At 48.9% G+C, this 21637-nt stretch overlaps 1 protein-coding gene across 1 annotated transcript in view; it reads left to right on the top strand.

Annotated features, from left to right (window-relative positions):
- Positions 1-7398: 7398 nt before the first annotated feature.
- PRKAR2A (protein kinase cAMP-dependent type II regulatory subunit alpha) overlaps positions 7399-21637 on the top strand; it is a 30999-nt gene continuing 16760 nt past the window's right edge. The window contains exons 1-2 of the mRNA XM_073644908.1: positions 7399-7905; positions 20979-21014. Of these exons, the coding sequence (XP_073501009.1) occupies positions 7644-7905; positions 20979-21014 (298 nt within the window). The 5' untranslated portion in view covers positions 7399-7643. The remainder of the gene's footprint in view (positions 7906-20978; positions 21015-21637) is intronic.

The following is a 21637-nucleotide window of genomic DNA, read 5'->3' as shown; positions in this document are numbered from 1 at the left end:
ATGAAGGGCTGGCTATAATCCGGGTACGCCAAGATTTCATCCCCCGTGAGGGCCATCTTCAGCTGGCGGAAGGACTCTTCTTCTAGCTCTTCCCATTTGAAGGGCGGCTTCTGGTTCTTGGCCTTCCGGGACTGGCCTATCAGGAGGTCCTGCATAGGCGCTGCCTTTTTGGTGAAACCGGGAATAAACCTTCGGTAGTAGCCTACCAACCTGAGGAACTGCCGCACTTCTTTTACGCTGGAGGGGCTTGGCCATCCCTTAATTGCGGTGATCTTATCGGGGTCGGGAGCCACTCCGTCAGCGCTCACCACGTGTCCCAGGTACTGCACCTTTGGTTTCAGGAGGTGACACTTGGAGGGTTTCACCTTTAGGCCGTAACTCGCCAGAGCTTCGAACACCTCCGCCAGGTGTTTCAGGTGGTCCTCATAAGTTTTGGAGTATACGATGACATCGTCCAGGTACAACAGGACCGTCTCGAAGTTTCTGTGGCCCAGACAGCACTCCATTAATCGTTGGAAGGTTCCTGGGGCGTTGCAGAGTCCGAACGGCATGCAGGTGAACTCGCTAAGTCCCATCGGGGTGGTGAATGCGGTCTTCTCCCGGTCCGCCTCTGCTACAGGAACCTGCCAGTACCCGCTAGTGAGATCCAAGGTAGAGAAGAAGTTAGCAGACCTTAAAGCAGCCAATGACTCCTCTATCCTTGGTAAGGGGTACGCATCCTTGTGTGTGATACGGTTGATTTTCCGGTAATCTACACACATCCTCATGGTGTTGTCTTTCTTTTTGACTAAAACTAGCGGGGCTGCCCAGGGGCTACAGCTATCCCGGATTACCCCAGCCTCCTTCATGTCTCTAAGCATCCCCTTGGCGTGTTGGTAATGTGCAGGGGGTACGGGTCGATACCTCTCTTTTATGGGAGGATGATCTCCCGTGGGGATGCGGTGTTCTACCCCCTTGACTCGCCCGAAGTCTAACGGGTGTTTACTAAACACTCTCTCGTACTCTTGAACCACCCGATAGACTCCCTGTTTCTGATGTGAGGGAGTGGAGTCAGTACCCAAATGTAGTTGCTGACACCAGTCCTCCTTTGTTTTCTTAGAGCCGTTACCTTCCTCCGGGTGAGATGGAGGCAAGGGTTCCACAGATTGTATAGCATTTTGGTTAATGGTATATAATTTGGCTAGCGTGGCATACCGGGGCAGGTACACTTCCCTCTCCCCGATATTGATTATGCGAACGGGCACCCTCCCATGGCGTACATTGACCACCCCCCGTGCTGTCAAAATGGTGAGCCTACTGTCTGAGTAAACTGGTTCTACCATTGCCTGGTAATCTCTACCTCTCAGACCAATAGCTGCCCGGCACCAAATCATCATTTCACTTTTTGGGGGCATGGCAATAGGAAAAGGGTCACACATTCTTACGCTACCAATCTCACCGCCGGAGAGTTCCACCTGTTGCCGTCGCATCAGTGCCCGGATCTCTTTCTGGAGCACTCGCTGCTCGCCGGAGCTGGCGTTCTTGGCAACCTGCTGTAGAAGGAAAATCACCTCTGCAAGACAATTTTCAATTACATTAGTTCCTAGAGTTATTTTTGGGTGGCTCTCATGTTTGTCAATGTCTACAATGATCAGTCCCTGTGCTGCCAGTTCGACTCTACCGATTTTGATGGTCACCTCTTTAAATCCGATCTGTGGCACGGGCTGGCCATTGCTGGCGATGATACTCAAGTCGTCGTCAGGGTAGCGGGTAATATCCGAGTCATTCCAGTACTGCTTAAAGAGCACGTACGGGATGGTGGTGACCTGTGACCCGGTGTCCAGTAGGGCACTCATGGGAATGCCATCCAGTACCACAGGCAAGACTGGACGTCCTCCCACATACAGTACAGACCAAAAGTTTGGACACACCTTCTCATTTAAAGATTTTTCTGTATTTTCATGACTATGAAAATTGTACATTCACACTGAAGGCATCAAAACTATGAATTAACACATGTGGAATTATATATTTAACAAAAAAGTGTGAAACAACTGAAAATATGTCTTATATTCTAGGTTCTTCAAAGTAGCCACCTTTTGCTTTGATGACTGCTTTGCACACTCTTGGCATTCTCTTGATGAGCTTCAAGAGGTAGTCACCGGAAATGGTCTTCCAACAATCTTGAAGGAGTTCCCAGAGAAGCTTAGCACTTGTTGGCCCTTTTGCCTTCACTCTGCGGTCCAGCTCACCCCAAACCATCTCGATTGGGTTCAGGTCTGGTGACTGTGGAGTCCAGGTCATCTGGCGTAGCACCCCATCATTCTCCTTCTTGGTCAAATAGCCCTTACACAGCCTGGAGGTGTGTTTGGGGTCATTGTCCTGTTGAAAAATAAATGATGGCCCAACTAAACGCAAACCGGATGGAATAGCATGCCGCTGCAAGATGCTGTGGTAGCCATGTTGGTTCAGTATGCCTTCAATTTTGAATAAATCCCCAACAGTGTCACCAGCAAAGCACCCCCACACCATCACACCTCCTCCATGCTTCACGGTGGGAACCAGGCATGTAGAGTCCATCCGTTCACCTTTTCTGCGTCACACAATGACACGGTGGTTGGAACCAAAGATCTCAAATTTGGACTCATCAGACCAAAGCACAGATTTCCACTGGTCTAATGTCCATTCCTTGTGTTCTTTAGCCCAAACAAGTCTCTTCTGCTTGTTGCCTGTCCTTAGCAGTGGTTTCCTAGCAGCTATTTTACCATGGAGGCCAGCTGCACAAAGTCTCCTCTTAACAGTTGTTGTAGAGATGTGTCTGCTGCTAGAACTCTGTGTGGCATTGGCCTGGTCTCTAATCTAAGCTGCTGTTAACCTGCAATTTCTGAGGCTGGTGACTCGGATAAATTTATCCTCAGAAGCAGAGGTGACTCTTGGTCTTCCTTTTCTGGGGTGGTCCTCATGTGAGCCAGTTTCTTTGTAGCGCTTGATGGTTTTTGCAACTGCACTTGGGGACACTTTCAAAGTTTTCCCAATTTATCGCACTGACTGACCTTCATTTCTTAAAGTAATGATGGCCACTCGTTTTTCTTTACTTAGCTGCTTTTTTCTTGCCATAATACAAATTCTAACAGTCTATTCAGTAGGACTATCAGCTGTGTATCCACCAGACTTCTGCACAACACAACTGATGGTCCCAACCCCATTTAAAAGGCAAAAAATCCCAATTATTAAACTTGAGAGGGCACACCTGTGAAGTGAAAACCATTTCCGGTGACTACCTCTTGAAGCTCATCAAGAGAATGCCAAGAGTGTGCAAAGCAGTCATCAAAGCAAAAGATGGCTACTTTGAATAACCTAGAATATAAGACATATTTTCAGTTGTTTCACACTTTTTTTGTTAAGTATATAATTCCACATATGTTAATCCATAGTTTTGATGCCTTCAGTGTGAATGTACAATTTTCATAGTCATGAAAATACAGAAAAATCTTTAAATGAGAAGGTGTGTCCAAACTTTTGGTCTGTACTGTATCTGTCGCGCCAGTTCGATGGGCCTGGTGATCTTTTTCCTGGGGGTTGGCCCTCTACCCCAGGTTGTGCCCGTTTAAAGAACAGTACCTTTCCATATGTCCGGGTTGATTGCAGCGGCGGCAGATGGGTCGTCCGTCCTCGCTGTATCGGTCACTGGGTCTTCCTCTGGCCGGTGGGGTCCTCCTTGGTCGACGCCACGGGATGTCCTCCGGTCCGGATGCCAGCTGGATCTTCCCTGGGGTGGAAACCTGTAAAGACTGCACAGTTCGGGTTAGCGCAGCAACGCTCTTAGCTAGCTCTTGGACCTGATGGCGTAGGTCTGGAGCCGGGTCATTGTCCAAAGCCTGCGCATCAGCTCCCACAGGCCCTGCCGACAAGGGCGCCGCCTCCTGGTGGTAAGTGATAGCTGGGCGCCTGTGGGTCACAACGCCACCCGGTGCCGGTTCTCGGAGCACCCGGATGGCTCTGTCCTTGAACTGTGCAAAGTCCAGATGGGGATCCTGTAAGGCCATTGCCCGCAACTGGGTTCGGTGGGCATTGCAATATAAACCTTCTATAAATTGTTCAGTCAACAGCCTGTCCTCGTTTCCCACCCCATCAGGGTCGGTCTGCTTAATGGCCCTCAGGGCCTCTTGTAGGTTTAGTGCATAGTCCCTTATACTCTCATGCGCTCGCTGCTTGCACCCGTAGAATCTAAGCTTAATCTCGGCTGAGGTGCGGGTATCAAAGGTGTCCTTCAGCCGGGTTAGTATCCCTGCGACAGTCTTCCTCCCAGGTGGCCAGGATTTTACTTCCCTTTTGGCTGCCCCAGTTAGTTGGGCCACCAGGATGCTCACTTTTTGCTCTTCTGTGAGGGGGTACACCTGGAAGAGGCTATCCAGCTTTTCTCTAAAGTCATGCAGGGTATGTGACTCCCCTGAGTACTGGGGTAGCCAAGCTGCTCCCGGGATATAGGGCATGGTGAAGGGCATAACTGCAGCAGCGGTAGCGCTGGCGGGGGTTGAGGCAGTGAAGCTCTCCTCCGTATCCGACATCTTCCTCCCCCCTAGTGGACCGTGGCCTACCTTGCGATGATCCTGTTCCGTAGGCCGCGGCTCCGCAGTGGATCGTCAGGGTTGAGGACCTTCCGTCGCGCTCCTGTGACGTCGGCGTCTGCTGGGCTCCTTCCAGGACCTTACGCAACGTCCGGACGTGAGGCGGGGCTTCAGTTCTCGCGCGCTTTCGGAGTCCACGCCCCTCTTCTTCCCGCGCGGCGTCCTCAAGATGGCGTCCAATGGCGGGAAAACTCCACGGATGGCGGGAAGAAGGCAGAAGATGGCGCCGGATGGCGGGAAACTTCACCGATGGCGGGAAGAAGGCTGAAGATGGCGCCGGATGGCGGGAATCTTCACCACAGGTAAGTTTGAAAAGTCTCTTTTTCAGGCACGCAGTACCCGGTGGTTGCGGGCACGAAATCCTGCCGACTACGCCAAAGTTGACGCGCCCCTGGGCCTGTGTCGCGCTGCGTTGCGCACGCGGGAGCTTACCCGGAGCCGGATCTCTTGAGGGTTGTAGTCTCGTGGTGGCGACCCGGTCCGTGCCCAGGGAGTCAAACTGAGCGGCGATGTACTAGCAGTAGATGGTTGGTAACTACGCCACCCGTTGAATGCAGCTATGGAGCTGCCGCTGCAGGGCAGACCGCTGAGGCCGGTGGAAGGATGGTGCAGCGTGGATGGTATAACCCCCAACGGGAGGGGTATGGCCTCAGGGCAGCCGACGTGGATGATGGGGGTAGCAGGAACTACTCAGAGACGGTGCGGTGTAGTTCAGGGTCTTTACTGGAGACAAAGATAGACCCTCCCGGAGTACTTGCTAGTGATAGGGGCCTGGTCAGTCCTTGAGCAGATGGGATCTCCCCTGGCCAGGCGGAGTTGTAGGCCTTCCCAACTAACTGTACTCTTCTGGCTACCTTGCTAGAGGCGGGAATAAGTAGCCCACGTCCCTGAGTGTACCGTGTGGTGCTCACCCGTATGGCCGGTGACTCGGGGCCTTCTAATGGCTTCCGCTCCACGATGGCGGTGCTGGTCCCACGCGTGTGACCGTGCCTTCGGGCTTCTGGGCCAGAGGACCTGAAATCCTCTGCCGGACGGTTTCTGCTGCTGGGTAGGAATTAGTCCCCACAGCCTCGGACTCCGGGTCCGGTAAGAAATCTTCTCAGTCAGGGCGAGCTCTGCAGCTGCCAGCCCCTGACTCGTTGTAACACTGCTCCCCACAGAGCTCCTGATGTTTCTTGCTATGCTGCTTCTCTTCTCTACTCTTGTTCTGTCTTCTTTCTCACTAACCCTGCCTCAGCCCCGGGTTTATATAGGGGAAGTCCTTCCCCTCCCAAGACTGGGCAGGAGGTGTGGCATGCACAGGATCCCTGACCAAAGGACCTCCCACCTGCTCTCAGACGTAATATCTCTATCACTGTGGCAACCAGACCCCTGGGGTGTCACAGTAACACCCCACAGAACCCGCAGTATACTGGTAACACCCCACAGGATCCGCCGTATACTGGGAACACCCCACAGGATCCGCCATATACCCGGGACACCCTACAGGACTCGCCGTATACTGGGAGCACCCCACAGAACCCGTCATATACCGGGGACACCCTACAGGATCGCCATATACTGGGGACACCATACAGGACTCGCCCTACACTGGGGACACCCTACGAGACCTGTCGTATACTGGTAACACCCCACAGGATCCGCTGTATACTGGGAACACCCCACAATGATCCGCCATATACAGGGGACACCCTACAGGATCGCCGTATACTGGGGACACCATACAGGACTCGCCGTATACTGGGAACACCCCACAGGATCCGCCATATACCGGGGACACCCTACAGGATCGCCATACACTGGGGACACCCTACAGAACCCCCATATCCCGTGGACACCCTACAGGACCCGCAGTATACTGGGGACACCCTACAGAACCCGCCGTACACTCGGGACACCCTACAGAACCCCCATATCCCGGGGACACCCTACAGGACCCGCAGTATACTGGGGACACCCTACAGAACCCGCCGTATACTGGGGTCACCGTACGAGACGACCATTTTAGACAGTTGAAATGAGTGACAACGTAGCGAGTAATCAGCAATTTTTGTATGGTGGGGATGACATTAGCCCTAACTCTCCACCATAGTCTTAAGGTACCGTCACACTAAGCGATCCTACAGCGATCCCGACAACGATACGACCTGACAGGGATCGCTGGTGAGATGTCAAACAGTCAGATCTTCCCAACGACGCTGCAACGATACGGCGACCCGTAGCGACCTGCATAACGATCCACGCCTATGTGTCTCAGTTCTGAGTTGCCAACTAGGTCGTTGGTAAGGTGTCAAACACACCGCTGCATGCTACCCAGCGGGACCTCAACGATCAAAAAATGGTCCAGGCAGTTCTGACACGACCAGCGATCTCACAGCAGGGGCCTGGTCGCTGCTACGTGTCACACGTAGCGAGATCGCTGCTAAGGTCGCTGTGACTCAGCAGCGATCTCGCTTAGTGTGACGGGGGCTTTAGGTACCACTATACTGTACTGCCCGCAGCCCCCCTCACGTCCCGACACTACCAGCCTCCTCCTCACACACCACAACCCGCATTGAGTCTGAAGACTACAACACGTCTTTCAAGGCCAAACGCTAGTGATGACGTAAAAAAGGCGTGGTCATTTGACAGTGGCCTCATTATGATTGGTTCAATCGGAGAGGGCGGTTATTTTTCATGCAAATACATCCTGACGTGCCACGCCCAATAAAAATATGAGTCCCTGCGGAAGAAATGCTCATGACGTCAGTGCTGCGTCCCTCCCTCTCCTCCAATAGGCCAGCCCCCTTTTTCCCGCCCTCTTGCTGCGCGCACACCCGGAGCCGCTCCACCTCCTGGGTTTAGCAGGATTAGTGCGCCGGTGCTTCTCGGCTGTGTGTGAGGTGAATCCCGGAGCCGCCGCCGCCTCAGCCCCCCCAGCGGCCGCTGTGCGTATGTGACAGGGGGCAGGGAGGGAGGGGGGTTCTCCGCTGAAAGAAGGGAGGGTGAGGTGCGTGTCTGTACGGAGCCGGTGACGGAGCAGCCCCCCGGGGGACGATGAGCATCGAGATCCCGCCCGGCCTGACGGAGTTGCTGCAGGGTTACACGGTGGAGGTTCTGCGACAACGGCCTCACGATCTGGTCGATTTCGCCGTGTGCTACTTCACCCGGCTCCAGGAGAAGCGGCTGCAGGATGGCGCCGGGGCCGCCGCCGAGCAACGGCCTCACGGCCGCGGGGTCAACTTTGACGGGGAGCCGATGCAGACCGAGTCCAACGGGGACGACGACGAGGATGAGGACGACGACTCCGACTTCGAACGTAAGATTCCGAGAGCCTAGGCCCGACCGCGGCTGCTGCAGCACCTCACCGTTGTCACTCATCCTCACCTGTCACATAGGGGGCTCTCTTAAAGGGGAAGTGCAGCCACCATGTGTTGGGTGCATTTCCCCTCTAAATCTGTCCCCCCCCCCTTAATCGTATATCCTAGGGGTCCCCATGCTCCCCGGGTGTATCTCCAAGCTCAAGTGATCAGATGTCACTCTTAAAGGGGATGTCTGTCTGCACTTAAAAGCGTTTGCAGTGGGACTTTTCAATGTTCAGGGGATCCCTTTAAACTTGCCAGGGCCTTCCTTGTTCATTGCAGTGTGTCCTGTCTCCTGTGGGGGCACTGATCATTAGGGGTCACTGTTTAAGACTCGGGCAGACGCTCCTTTGGTTTGGCAGGAGATCGGCCGCTGCCATATGATTTTGGGGATGTTTGGGATCAGGGAACTTTGTAACAAAATGACATTGTCCCTTATCTTCATACTGGAGGGAAAATTTGTAACTGGAGTCTCCCTTTAAAATTACCTATGTGTATATATAGAACTGTCACAACGATTCCTTAAAGGGGTCATCCCTTTATGGTCACTGGGGGTCTGACATCGGGGAACACCCCGATCCTTACATCAAAGGGACTGCAGGGAACTGATACCTGGCCCCATTGAAGTGAATGGGATGGTGCTAATGTGCAGCACTGGGAACCGTTCATCCCTAGGATTGGAGGGGGTCTCTTCCTAGTAATGGGAACGTCCCCCTAAGACAGTATGGTGGGAGACTGGCCATTGTTTTGGCGCATAGACACACGGGTATGGCTGGCATCGTGAGGATGCTACAGGTGGTTGACGACTGATGCTAGGCTATATGGATGGAGGTCTTCGTTTTGCAATTGAATGGCCTCTGCTGCCTTGTGGTTTATATAATGTGACAGCACTGATCTGTATGACACCAGTGACAACTACTCCTGTCATCCACTGACTGTGATTGCCAGTTTGGAACGGAGGAGTGGTGTACATGAAATCACCCCCCCACATGTGACTTCTCTACAGTGAGACTGATACAAAATGTGAAACCTATAGATGCCTGAATCATGTGTTGTGTAGATCGTGGATCCACTACTACTATTACCTGGGATCTGGCGATCCTGTGCTGTATTGTGGCCACAGTATGATAATGTGCTGCTTTGTAATCATGGGGTCCTGCATCATATGACCCCCATGTCCTAGTGTTGGATGTCCTGGGATTTGCAGGGGGCTCATCGTATGACCTGCCCATCTCCGGTAATTGATGTGTTGGTACATAGAAACTTATGGACAACTGATGCCACAATCATGTCGTCTTGTGGCACTGTCCTAAAACCCCACCCAGCTTGGATAGGAAACCATTGTTTGACTTTAGTATACATCTCCAAATGGCCCAGTCCACCTAATGTGTAAGTGTAAAGTGTTATTCTTCCCTTGGATGCTCGGTGGCCATAGTCTTCTTGTCTGTGGAGCGGCCAGTGCGCAGTTTAGCCGGAGAGGCTTTGATACCGGTGTCTGATCTCTTGTAGGGTATTGTATAGTGACCATGTAGTAGCTCTTTGGTACTGATTAGATGCTGGGGTTAGGTATCATTTGTGGGGGGGGGGGGGGGGTAGCAACTGAACATCTCCACAAGGGATTAGACAGATTATATTGCTAATCTTATTAGAGGGGTGAGGGAAGCCCAATACCAGGCCAAATGTAATGCTGCTTGGCATGGTCATAGGTGCAGTGCGATGTTACATTACCCATGCAGGGAATATAATGCTGAGAGAAGCCATGGCCAGCAGCCGTATCAGTTCGTTTTCAAGGGCTTTAGGATTCAAACATGTCGGCTGCACCCGTAAACATTGCATAGGACATGGTCTTATCGGGATAAGACCAAGTGCCCACGATGCAGAAATGCTGCAGATTTTTTCCGCTTCTCCCTGGCAGGAAAAACTCATGTGGTTTTTACATGTGTTTTTCCCGCCAGGTAGAAGCGTTTGTCAAGCGTCTTTGCATGCATTTTCTGCATGCGGGTTATAAAGTGCTTTTCCAAGCGATTTTACCGTCACTTGGAAAGTGCTTGACAACTTGTTCACACTATATAAATCCATGCAACCGGCAACCGGCATGGATTTATAGTAGTGTGACCAAGTTAGTTAAAAAAAAAAAAAGAATAAGAATGGTAAAAAAAAAAATTTATACTCTCCTTCCGATGTCCTCTCGGTGTTTTCTCTGGTGCGTCCGGTGTCTTGGGCGGCTCGCGGTGGTGTGAAGGACCTTAGGTCACGTCATTGAGTCATGTGACAGGTCACACGACTCAGTGACATCATGGCTGGTCCTTCACATAACACGACCCATACAGCAGACCAGACCAGGGGAGAAAACAGTGGGAGGACATCAGAAGGTAAGTATAATCTTTTTTTTATTATTTTAAAGTCTTTTTTTTTTTTTAACAGTTTCTATGGTACCCAGGTGTGGAGGAGAGTCTCCTCTTCTCCAGACCTGGGTACCATCCGCACATTGAACTGTGTGATATCCGCATGTACAGATGCAGTGATGCAGATGTCTCGTGGTCCAATGCAAGTCAATGGCGGCGATTACTCTGCGTGTCCGCAAAATTAATAGACATGCTGAGTATTTTTCCGCAATGATAATCCGCAGCGGAAATTTTCGCAGCATGTGCACAGCACATACTGATTATCATTGGGGACCATGGGGCACGTATTACTATGCATTTTTTAAGCTTTTTCGCTGCGGAAATTCGCTGCGGCGCCCCTCCTCTCTGGATTATTGAAGTCCCCACTTGTCAAACTTTTTTTGTGCCCATTGTCAATTGCACCATTATCAGATCGGATAATAGCTGGTCACTAATAAATTGTAATCCAGGAGGGTCACTGTGAGGGTGACGCTGTTCTTTGTTGTAGGCCTCATGCCCTCTGCTCATCACCTCTTTGTGATATGTAACCGCAATCTTCCAGCCTGTTGGCATGTTAATAATTAAAGGGCTTGGCAGCATAGTGGCATATGGTAATCGGTAATTATATTATTTGCTTGTGTCCATGCTCATAATTCCCACAGATGGAGTGGAATGTGTGTCTGCAGCCTTAACCTTTTGTGCATTATCACGTACACCACCTCCATCCTTTGTCAGTGAGGCTCGGTGCACATTACCCTTATTGTCGGGTGCATATGCTCAGTTTTGTGGCCGCTGTTCAGATGGATAACGAGGAATCTGTCCATTATAGGATTCTACTTTAAAGAAACATATGACATGTGGTATATGCTCCTTTTGTGTAACCCAGTCTGCTCTGCTATCCTATATAGATAAACAGGCTGTAAACAGAGGCCAAGAAGAACACCATTTTGTTCTCCATCTGGTGAATGGGGGCCTGTGCAACATTACAGTATACATTGGGAAAAGCTCCTGACATATTGTAGGCCAAGTGCACAGACACGCAGCATGGACCCAGCCAAATAGTGACCAGGGTGTTTACCCACTGTTGGGCCTGGCTGATCGTCTTGCCTGACATATAGCTTTATTTCCAGGAATGTAGCTAGCCTGATACCCCGGCGTGCCCTGCTCACCATCATGTGTGAGGACGTCTTAATTGGATATGTGACATTTTCTAGATAAAGACTGGTGGCTGGCATACTGCGTGCACATTGACTGACCATACAAAGAGCGCTGGCATTCTGTGAGCAGAAGCTCTGGCCGGTCAGGAGGGAGCTGCCATGTGCTAGGACCTCTGCTGCGTCTTCCATGCTTGGCCTATGGAGGAAGGACAGGATGTTCTTATAAATATTTAGGTCTGTTCTGTACATTGTGTAAACACTGGAGAAGGGGAATCAGCTGGGATCATGTTTACAAAGCGCTAATGCCAAGAGGCTGACGTCTTAAAGGGGACACGCAGGACGGTGACAAACTATTCTGTCCCATGTACAAAGCAAAAAAAAATACTAGTGTTCTCCCTGCAGATGGAAATGCCATTTCTCATGTGGCTTGCTGCTACCATTCAGGGCCATCCTGATATAAGCAAGTGCATGAGTTCTACCCACAGATTGTTTTACCTGTCTCTGGACTGCGTTATAAAGCATCTGATCGATCCAGGGCAGTCCGAATCTATCCCCTGTGGACATCCAAGAGCGAACATTACACCAGTTTCACACATTTTTTCTTTCACACAGAAATCAGTTATATCTGTGCTGCAACTTGCAAGTTTTCACCTTCCAATATATGGTTTAAATTCACAAGTCTGCAGCAAATCCTCTGCACATCACACAATCTGCCGGAATTTTTTTCCATTTTTTCTGTGCACCCCTAGGCAAACGGCCCACCCTGAATGAATGGGATCCCCCCTTATTTTTCATTGCATGCAGGGCATGATGAGTAGGGCTGCAAAGGTGTGGAGTAGATCGGTGTCCTGGGCGTTGCGTGGTGGTTCACACAATGGGACTTCTTCAAAGAAATGTTTTTTTTCTTTTCTTTCCTGTTTATCTGCCCTTTAAGTGACTGGTGAAATAATGCATCTCCTATTGCATTCCTACGGTGTGGTGACGTCAGGGGCTCAGGTCTAGTGGTATGTAGCTGAACTCGTGCAGTAAAGGAGTATCAAACGTTCATACATCTGAGAAACCAGAGCTAGCGTTGAAACTATAGACCTGGCGTGCATTTCCTTGTGTCACATTTCTCTATAAGAAGCCGCATCTGTGTTTATGGTCCTGGCTATGATACGGTTAGTTGCTTGGTTTCTGAGGGCTCCATATCAAAGTCTGTTCTTTTTGTCCACATATTTAAAGCGACACGTATACAGCTCTCTTACCGCTCTGTGTGATATGGAACTGTAAGTGCGTATTTGCAGCGCGTAAATGCTCCAGAAACGCATTGCATACCTTATCCCATGACTTCCTATGACATTCTGCAAGTTCTGTGCGCATGGTCCGTATTTTTTTTCTGCGCAGATTTTACTCGCAGAAAAAATACGGACTTGACCAATTCTTGTGCGTTTCTGCATGCGTATTTGCCTATACAATGCATTGGAAAAACGCATGGCAAATGCGCGTCAAAAACGCATGCTTTTTTCTGCCAAGGAGATGCAGAAATGCTCAGGAAAATTTCTGCTTCATTTCTGCATCGTGGGCACTAAGCCTAAAACAGATCCCAGAGTAGTCAATGGATTCAATCTGAACCCCGAGAAAAAAAATGTATGCTTTTATATTTGATGCAGAATTACCGGGATATTGCCTGCCAGATGGATTGCTTCTAGGGGGAGAATATCTCCTAAATAAAATGTACCTGTAGTTGTATATTATAAAGCCATAGGCCCTGTGTGTGCTGAATACAGGCTCCACGCAACAGCTCTAAAGGGGTGTCCTGCGCTTCTGTATTGCAAGGTGGTGATGTACTTACGTTATCATGTGCCTGCCAGTAGTCGTGGAGCTATGTCAGTGCCTCCCAATATAGAAGTGAGGGGAGCCGGAGAACTAATTTATATGAATTGGTAGGGGATGGTTTGAATAGTGGCATAAAAAGTGTTGATTGACTTCAGTAGTAAATGGACTTAAAAGTTAAGCTCGCCACGTGCTAAGTATTTTAGACTGGTGTTTTGTGCATGGGATTCTTCTGAAGGTCATCGTCCTGGATGATGATACCGCAAGTTATAATTTTGGATTGCACCAGGGGGCCTGGTCCAGGCTTATTTTGATGGGATACAAACCTGTTATGAGGCATGAAGGATTTTCTAACTACATCTGAAAAAATAATCAAGAGCGTCCGAAACTTTCTTGTAGATATCAGTCGTCTCATGCTCATTTGTGGAGAGAAGGGACTTCATGGAGCATTGGCAGCAGGGCTGGCTGGTTGGGCCTGGTGCAACAAAGACTCAGAAGTAAGGAACGGGATTTGGGATTATAGCAGCTTCACAAGATGTAAAATCACTCGCAGCTATAGGAGGAACGTGTTAGAGTGCTTTTACATTGTGCTTATCTTCATGTTCGTAGGTCCCGTCGGGTCTTGCATCCGAACTCCCCTTGCTAAACAGGATTTGGATGTATGCGCCGATGGGGCCATTGACTATAATAATGCCAGCAGGGCGAATGTGCGCTCTGACGTGCATCATTTTCGGGCGTATACGCCTACTGGTGGTGGACACCCAGATGTAGTAGACCGTGAGTGACAGTAGGAAATCCTGTGTAATTTGTGCACCCGAGGTTCTGAACTCCAGTCCTTATGGGACACAAATGTGTCCTATCATTAACGTGTTATATTTGTACATAGGTTGGATCGTGTTCACAAGTCGTGTATTCAGCCAGTGTCTTCTCGCTGTGACACTGAAGCTTTGTATACGCTAGGGCTTAGTGTACACTTGCATTAGTAAGGATTATGTCGCTGTGGACAGTTCGGGCAGGGTAGGATACAAATTATTACTGTTCAGCCATCCAAGGCCATATTCGCATAGTTTTTATGGGCTGTGTCTTATAGCGCTGGTTCCTGAGCATTTTGTGTAATTCCACATTGAATCCAAAATAAGATATGACGCAACTTAGCAAATGATCATATAATAAAGGGGTTTTCCATTCTAAGAATAGTGGACTCCAAACACTCTTATACACCTATAATAATGCCGGAGCACCTATTAACTCTCCCTGGGGCCAGTGCCGCTGCTCGGGTCTGTGTTCGGTCTGCAGCAGTGATGTCACGTTGACAGCACGCATCACTACTGCAGCCGAAACATGGCGAGCCGGTGCTGCCCAACGGAGGGTTAGTGTATGCTCAATTTCTACATAATATTGCTTGGACTTCTCTTTCCTGAAAGTGGGATAACCCCTAAAAATGTCCAACCCTTTTATGTGTACAGCTCTCATGCAGACCTACACCCTGGGTCATTTCAGATTTAGTTTTTTATTTGGATTGTATAGCGCTATCATATTCTATATCTACCTTAGATCCTTATCAGCCATATTACATGCTTAAGGAAAAAAGCGACTCTAGTTCAAATATAAAAACATATGTCGTTTATTGGAACAGAATAAACTCCTAAACAGGAAATGGAACAAAGAGGAACCCCCAATAGAGGGTAGACGCTATATAGACACGGTCCCCTATAGTATATAATTGGCATTCAGTAAACATTGGATGAAAAATGAGCTTTATAGATAGCGCACTAACAGTATTTCATAGTCATAATATTCCTTGTTGCATGTAGGTGCTCACAATTCCTATGTATATATTAACTATAGACTATGCATAAAAACATGACATGACAAGGGAAATGCCCATAAAAGATCACCAAATCAAGCTCAGGGTGGTCAAAGGAATTACTTTTTCTGGTGCCAAATAGGAAGTCTATCAATATCCAAGCTGCACTAGCAACTGTGGGGCTAGATATCATTAATTAGGGTGCATAGTGCAATTTATAGGTATAGCCACATAGTGTGTGGTGCCGATTTATTTAGAATAAATGCCAGAGGGTATTAGCCATATTTAGCGGAGGATAGTATTGACCCGAAGGGAATGGTAAACGCCAAATAGCACTGCCATCCTAGAGGTGCCTTCTACTCTAATGATATAAGGCAGGGGTCTCAAACACGCGGCCCGCGGGCCGCATGCGGCCCCTGAGGCTGCTTTATGCGGCCCGCAGGCACAGACCCCTTGACGATCCCGACCTGGTCCAGGAGGAGCCGCCGACAGCAGCGCTGAATTGCCACACAGAGACTGTCTCCCAGCACTGCATTTCCAATGCCAGCCGCTGGCCAATCAGAGGCCAGCAGCTTATATCTGCGTGTCGGCGCAGCGAGTATGACGTCATTGCCATATGCAGATGTTAGCTGCTGGCCTCTGATTGGCCGGCGGCTGACATTGAAAATGCTGTGCTGGGAGACAGTCTCTGTGCGGCAATGCAGCGCTGCTGTCGGCGGCTCCTCCTGGACCAGGTTGGGATCGTCAAGGGGTCGGACTCTGTGGTGCCTGCGGGCCACATCTGCAGGAAGGCCGCCGAGGGAACGGAGGACAGGTGAGAATCATCTTTTTTTTTTTCTATTTTATGTGTGTGAAGAACAGCACAGGGGGCACATAGCCACAACATGGGGACCGGGATGGGGCACAGAGCCACAAGAGGGGACCTGGATGGGGCACATAGCCACAGGATGGGGACCTGGATGGGGCACAGAGTCTCAAGATGTGGACCTGGATGGGGCACATAGCCACAAGATGGGGACCTGGATGGGGCACATAGCCTCAAGATGTGGACCTGGATGGGGCACATAGCCACAAGATGGGGACCTGGATGGGGCACAGAGCCACAAGATGGGGACCAGAGCCACAACATGGGGACCTGGATGGGGCACATAGCCCCAAGATGGGGACCTGGATGGGGCACATAGCCCCAAGATGGGGACCTGGATGAGGCACATTAGTACAAGATGGGCGCCAGGATGGGGAACGTTGCCACAGGATGGGGACCTGGATGGGGAACATAGCCACAAGATGAGGACCTGGATGGGGCACAGAGCCACAAGATGGGGACCTGGATGGGGCACAGAGCCACAAGATGGGGCACAGAGCCACAAGATGGGGCACAGAGCCACAAGATGGGGCACAGAGCCACAAGATGGGGCACAGAGCCACAAGATGGGGCACAGAGCCACAAGATGGGGCACAGAGCCACAAGATGGGGCACAGAGCCACAAGATGGGGACCAGGATGGGGAACATTGCCCCAAGATGGGGACCTGGATGAGGCACATTGCCCCAAGATGGGGGCCAGGATGGGGAACGTTGCCACAGGATGGGGACCTGGATGGGGCACATAGCCACAGGATGGGGAGCTGGATGGGGCACATAGCCACAGGATGGGGAGCTGGATGGGGCACATAGCCACAGGATGGGGAGCTGGATGGGGCACATAGCCACAGGATGGGGAGCTGGATGGGGCACATTAGTACAAGATGGGGACTTGGATGGGGAACATTAATACAAGATGTTTTCCATTATTACTATATGATGCTAATTGTAAGACAATATTACTGTATGTGGCCAATTGGGGGAAATAAAATTGTAAAAAAAATAAAAAATAAAATAAAGCATGAAAAAATATTGGGCACTAAAAATGCTGTTTTATATGTAAACTAAAGTAAACACAAAAAAGTGCACGTTTATTATCGCCACATCCATAACGACCCAAGCCATAAAAAAATAAACACGGCAAAAATGTTCAAAAGGTGTATACAAAAAAAATGGTATCACTAAAAATGTCACATTGAACAAAGAATGCGGCCCCCCAAATTCAAATTTTTTCCATGTGCGGCCCATATACCCAGCCGAGTTTGAGACCCCTGATATAAGGGAAAGGCGATAAGGATCTATGGTAGATATTTAATAAGCGTCTAGCATCTGAATACCTGTGTGGTGTATGGACATATGTGATTAATTTCACTATCATATTCTGCAGCCCCGTACAGACAACATAACTGTCCCCATTGGGGCTCACAATTTAGTTCCCTATCAGGATGTCTTTGGAGTGTGGGAGGAAACTGGCGCAAACACGGGGAGAACATACAAACTCCCTGCAGATGTTGTCCTTGGTTGGATCTGAGCACAGGACCCCAGCCCTGCACAGCGACAGTCACGGTGCTACGCCATCCTGCTTCTCTTTGGCAAATGTCCGTTTTGTATTTCTGCCACAATTGATCAGGTAGCGTTGTCAGGTGTGTGGGTGTATCAGCTAGGGAGAACAATGGCTGATCAGAGCGATGTGTGGGAGGCTGCAGGTCAGTCTGTGGATTGCAGTCACGTTGTCATCCACCTGGAGCTGTCTAATATATATTACCTTTTATATGAGCAGATGATGAGAGTTGCTGGCATGTCTCCTGAGGGTGTTATCTAGACACCAGCAGACATAATGATGTAGCAGTGATTTACATACACTTCCCTGTATAATTGTAAAAACTCCAGTAATAAACCTGAGGTCAAATCATTGAAGCCTCTTCTCCTCAGGGAAATATAGGAAAGACCCACAAGCTCATGTGCCATCCCATTTCTAAGAAAATTCAAGTCCTGCCACTTAATGGCTTTTTGGCTGTCGTCCAGCGATAAAAAGTATAACAGGAGGAGCTGTTGGCAGCTGTCTCTTCAGGATGTGAGTGCCCAGCTGTAAGGCCTTAGTTACAATAGCTCAGGTGCGCAAATGAGGTCTGAGCCATCCCAGCGGCGTTTCCGCCTCCCCATGACAACTGGGTATTTGTTCGGCCCAAGACGGAAGTGGGAATCTATAAAGGCAAATATTGACCTTAAAATGGGAAGGATGGGTACAGTGTCTGGATGGACCGTATGCATCTCCATAGGCTGTGCACAAGAGGATTGTAAGACTTGCATCGCTGGGATATGCCGTCACATGCCAGAGGGTTTGCTTTTTGTTGCTCCTCCTGGAAATGTATGTCGCCAACTGGGCCTTGCAGTTTCATTCCTCAGTGTAATGTGTTCCCACTTTGCACCGTTGCATTTGTGCAGAGACACATCATCTCGGAGTTATCAGTTGGGAGCCAGTTATATTTTTACAATTCTAGGAAAAAACAGTGGATGTATGTTACTGAAACTGATATGTCAGGAAATGTGATGGGTCATATTCAAAGGGGTCGCTCAATACTTGGATATTGATGGCTTTTTCTTAGGTTAGGTTGTTAATGAGATCTGAGCTGATGTAACTGAAAACGGCTACTACATGGTGTATGGAGCTGTGGTGCTCCGGGTGATGCACCCGACCTCCGCTGGAGCTGCAATCAGGTGATCGGTGGAGTGCCAGATGTCGCATCCCATTACATCCAGTAATGATAATGAATCCTAAGGATCAGGTCATAGCTAAGCCCTGGATACTTACTCCCTTTACACTGTCATTTCCCTCTCTTAACATGTGCCTCTTCACTCCCTGATGGAAGATCGGTTGGGAGATGTCAAAGTAGCACTTTAGGTATATACATGCACATGGGTTTTGTCTTGGAATTTATGTATTTCACCCAATGCGTTGCAAATAGTGAATCTGCACTGGAAATGTCTACAATGTCTCGATGAGATTTTTAAAGGGAAAGTGTAAATCCCCCTCCAACTGCATGCAGGTCTTTGTAATGTGAATCCATGGACACCTTTTATATCTTCCGTCTGTTTGTGCCTCCTTGACAAATTAGCGTTTTAATCCATATGCAAATGAGCAACTTCCTGAGCTTGTTTCTCTACCCATCACCGGCCTCTTTAGTGTGATTGTTGGCTCACGGTGTGATCTCTCTGCCTGGTACCTGACGTGTCGCAGACCGTGAGCGATAAGTCAAGTTACTTGGCTACTAATGTAATGTGCTGCTGACTTTTCAAATGCAAATCCGCACCGTAGGCATTTACTTTAAGGCTATGACCTCAGGGGACTGATGGACCACACATTTTCCATAGCTGTACAAGTCAAACCAATGTGTGCTTTATTTTTGCAAAGCCGCAGTATTTTGGCATACCGCAAGGGCTTTTTCCTCCATGCCAATGGGCTTTGTTGTGCTTGGTGCAGAAACTGCTGTCTTCTCAGTGGTCACTCTGGTGAAGATGCTACTGTATAGGTGATGGTAATATGATCTATAGATGTTCAGTGTGCGTCCGCTCATCCTGTGCTGAGGATTTTGCACTGCTCAAGTACATATTTCCCAGGTGGAATAAATTCTGAAAACTTCACTCATTTCCTCGCTTCCCATCATGTGAATGACTCATTAGCTGTAAATGGTGCAATTATATCTTCACTTTCTTCCTTCTTGCGGTTGTGTCAAACATGTTATTCTCTGAGGAACAAAAAAACATGGAGCATTAATTCTGACCTGTAAAACATTGATTGCTTCAGCGAAGCTGCAGTGTGGCGGATCCATGCGTGATCGCTGATGTCACCAGCTTTCAAGTGTCTTCCCTTTTTCTTATCATATCATGTCTTACATTCCTCATTCTTCACCCCGGCGGTATCGCTCATGAGTTTTTTGTTCTCGTGTTTCCCAGGTAACTAATCAGCTATGGATCAGTGTAATGTATGTGGTTAGATTTTATTTTCTGCTCTAGTTTATCCTCATATGTCTATTCAGATGGTACCTATCTGATTATGCGGAAATACAGCCGGATCAGATCAGCGCCAGGTCATGTTTGGTGCACTGCATCTGTGCTGCGCCTATAGTTTTTTTTTCCCATACAAGAAAAGATGAGTACCTTGCAGCACCGACAGCACAGCAATGGATCCGGGGTTGTGGAGCCCAAAAAAACACAAAAGCCCCCCCCCCAAATAATGACTGTGTGTTCATGCTGCAGCTGCATGTCTGTCCCATTGCCTATCTCTGCTTGGTGTGATGTTCTCAGTCATCCAGGGATTTGCAAACATGAGCACCCGGCCCCTGTACGGTATTTAAGGGAAGGTTCATGGCTGCGCTATTGCTGGCCTTAGATGGTGTGTTCCCCTTCACTTGGAGGGCTGAGATCTGTCCATGCCTTGTAGCTGTGTACTTATTCTGTACAAGGGGAAACCCCTCATACTTGTGTCAGGGATCTCTGGATAACGAGTCCGACGTCTGAAACTGAACCGTCGGCTGCAAAAATATTTAAAGAGGACCTGTCACCAGGCAGAAGTGGCCAGTTCTTGGTCATGTTTTAGTCCCGCTGCTTTCCTGAGTATTTTTTTTTTTCATACTGCTCTAGAGGTTTGGACATTTATATTTAATATAGGATTTTAAACAAAAATGTTAGCAGAAGAAATAAAACAAGAAAAAATTGATCACTTTTGATCTGGTGACATGAGTGGATTTAACCCTGGTATCTGACAGAACAAACAAGCAAGAATGGCGCTGATTTTGGGAGATGGCAGCCATATTGTTCTGATCTCATTCAACCCCTTTCCGATGAGTAAATTAGTCCAAGGTTAGAATGGGGCTACAGCTCCTGTAATAATCTCTTAATCTGTTCTAACTATAGGGATCTGTAATCCTGCCCGTTCTCTGTGTTTGCAGGTTACTTGCTGTTCTCATCTGGTTTATTTAATTTGTGTTTTTTTTTGTTTTGCAGCTCCGGTCATCAATCGGTACAGTAGAAGAGTATCAGGTGAGTGTCCGTGTAATGGCATCCTATGAGTGCGGGTCTTGAGTCGTCCACTCTCATCCAGCAAAGGTTTCTGTTTCTTTATGCGTTACTTCTTGTGGCATACATGCATGTTACTTTATACTAGTGATGAGTAGATCGATTCTCGTGACCCTGGTGCAGCGGTTGTTAGTAGTCCGTGGCCGTAGGTCAGGAGCCATGCGAACCTCGTAGCTGCCAGCATCCCCTACACTTCTTATTAGTCGGCCGGTGCATGAGGCTGCAACGATATCGTTGTGCTGGGCCTACAAATCAGAAGGGGTTCTAGCAGGTAAGGGGGTGGTCGCAGGGATCTCATCCACCTGCCACGGACTACTAAGATGGCCGCTGGACCAGGGTTCTAAGAATCAATTTGCTCATCTCTATTATTCACCTTTCCACTCTATATACTGTAGACATAGGCTGTCATTGCAGAAAAACAATCTTTTAGTAGATTACTGGGTTTCCCCTCCATCCTGGTCTTCTGTGCTAGACTGGTGAGAACGACTTGTATTTTTGGCTTTTAATGCAGTTTTGCTGCCTCATTTTCTTGTGAAGGCTCTGGATTTGCCGGATATTGTTTAGATGCATGAAATCTTTTCATAACG

Source organism: Phyllobates terribilis, unplaced genomic scaffold, assembly GCF_046119375.1.
Source record: "Phyllobates terribilis strain yellow unplaced genomic scaffold, ASM4611937v1 Scaffold_8__6_contigs__length_399053987, whole genome shotgun sequence".
NCBI classification, from domain to species: domain Eukaryota; kingdom Metazoa; phylum Chordata; class Amphibia; order Anura; family Dendrobatidae; genus Phyllobates; species Phyllobates terribilis.
Note: the sequence above shows the minus strand (reverse complement) of the source record. Positions and strands in the feature narration are given on the sequence as shown.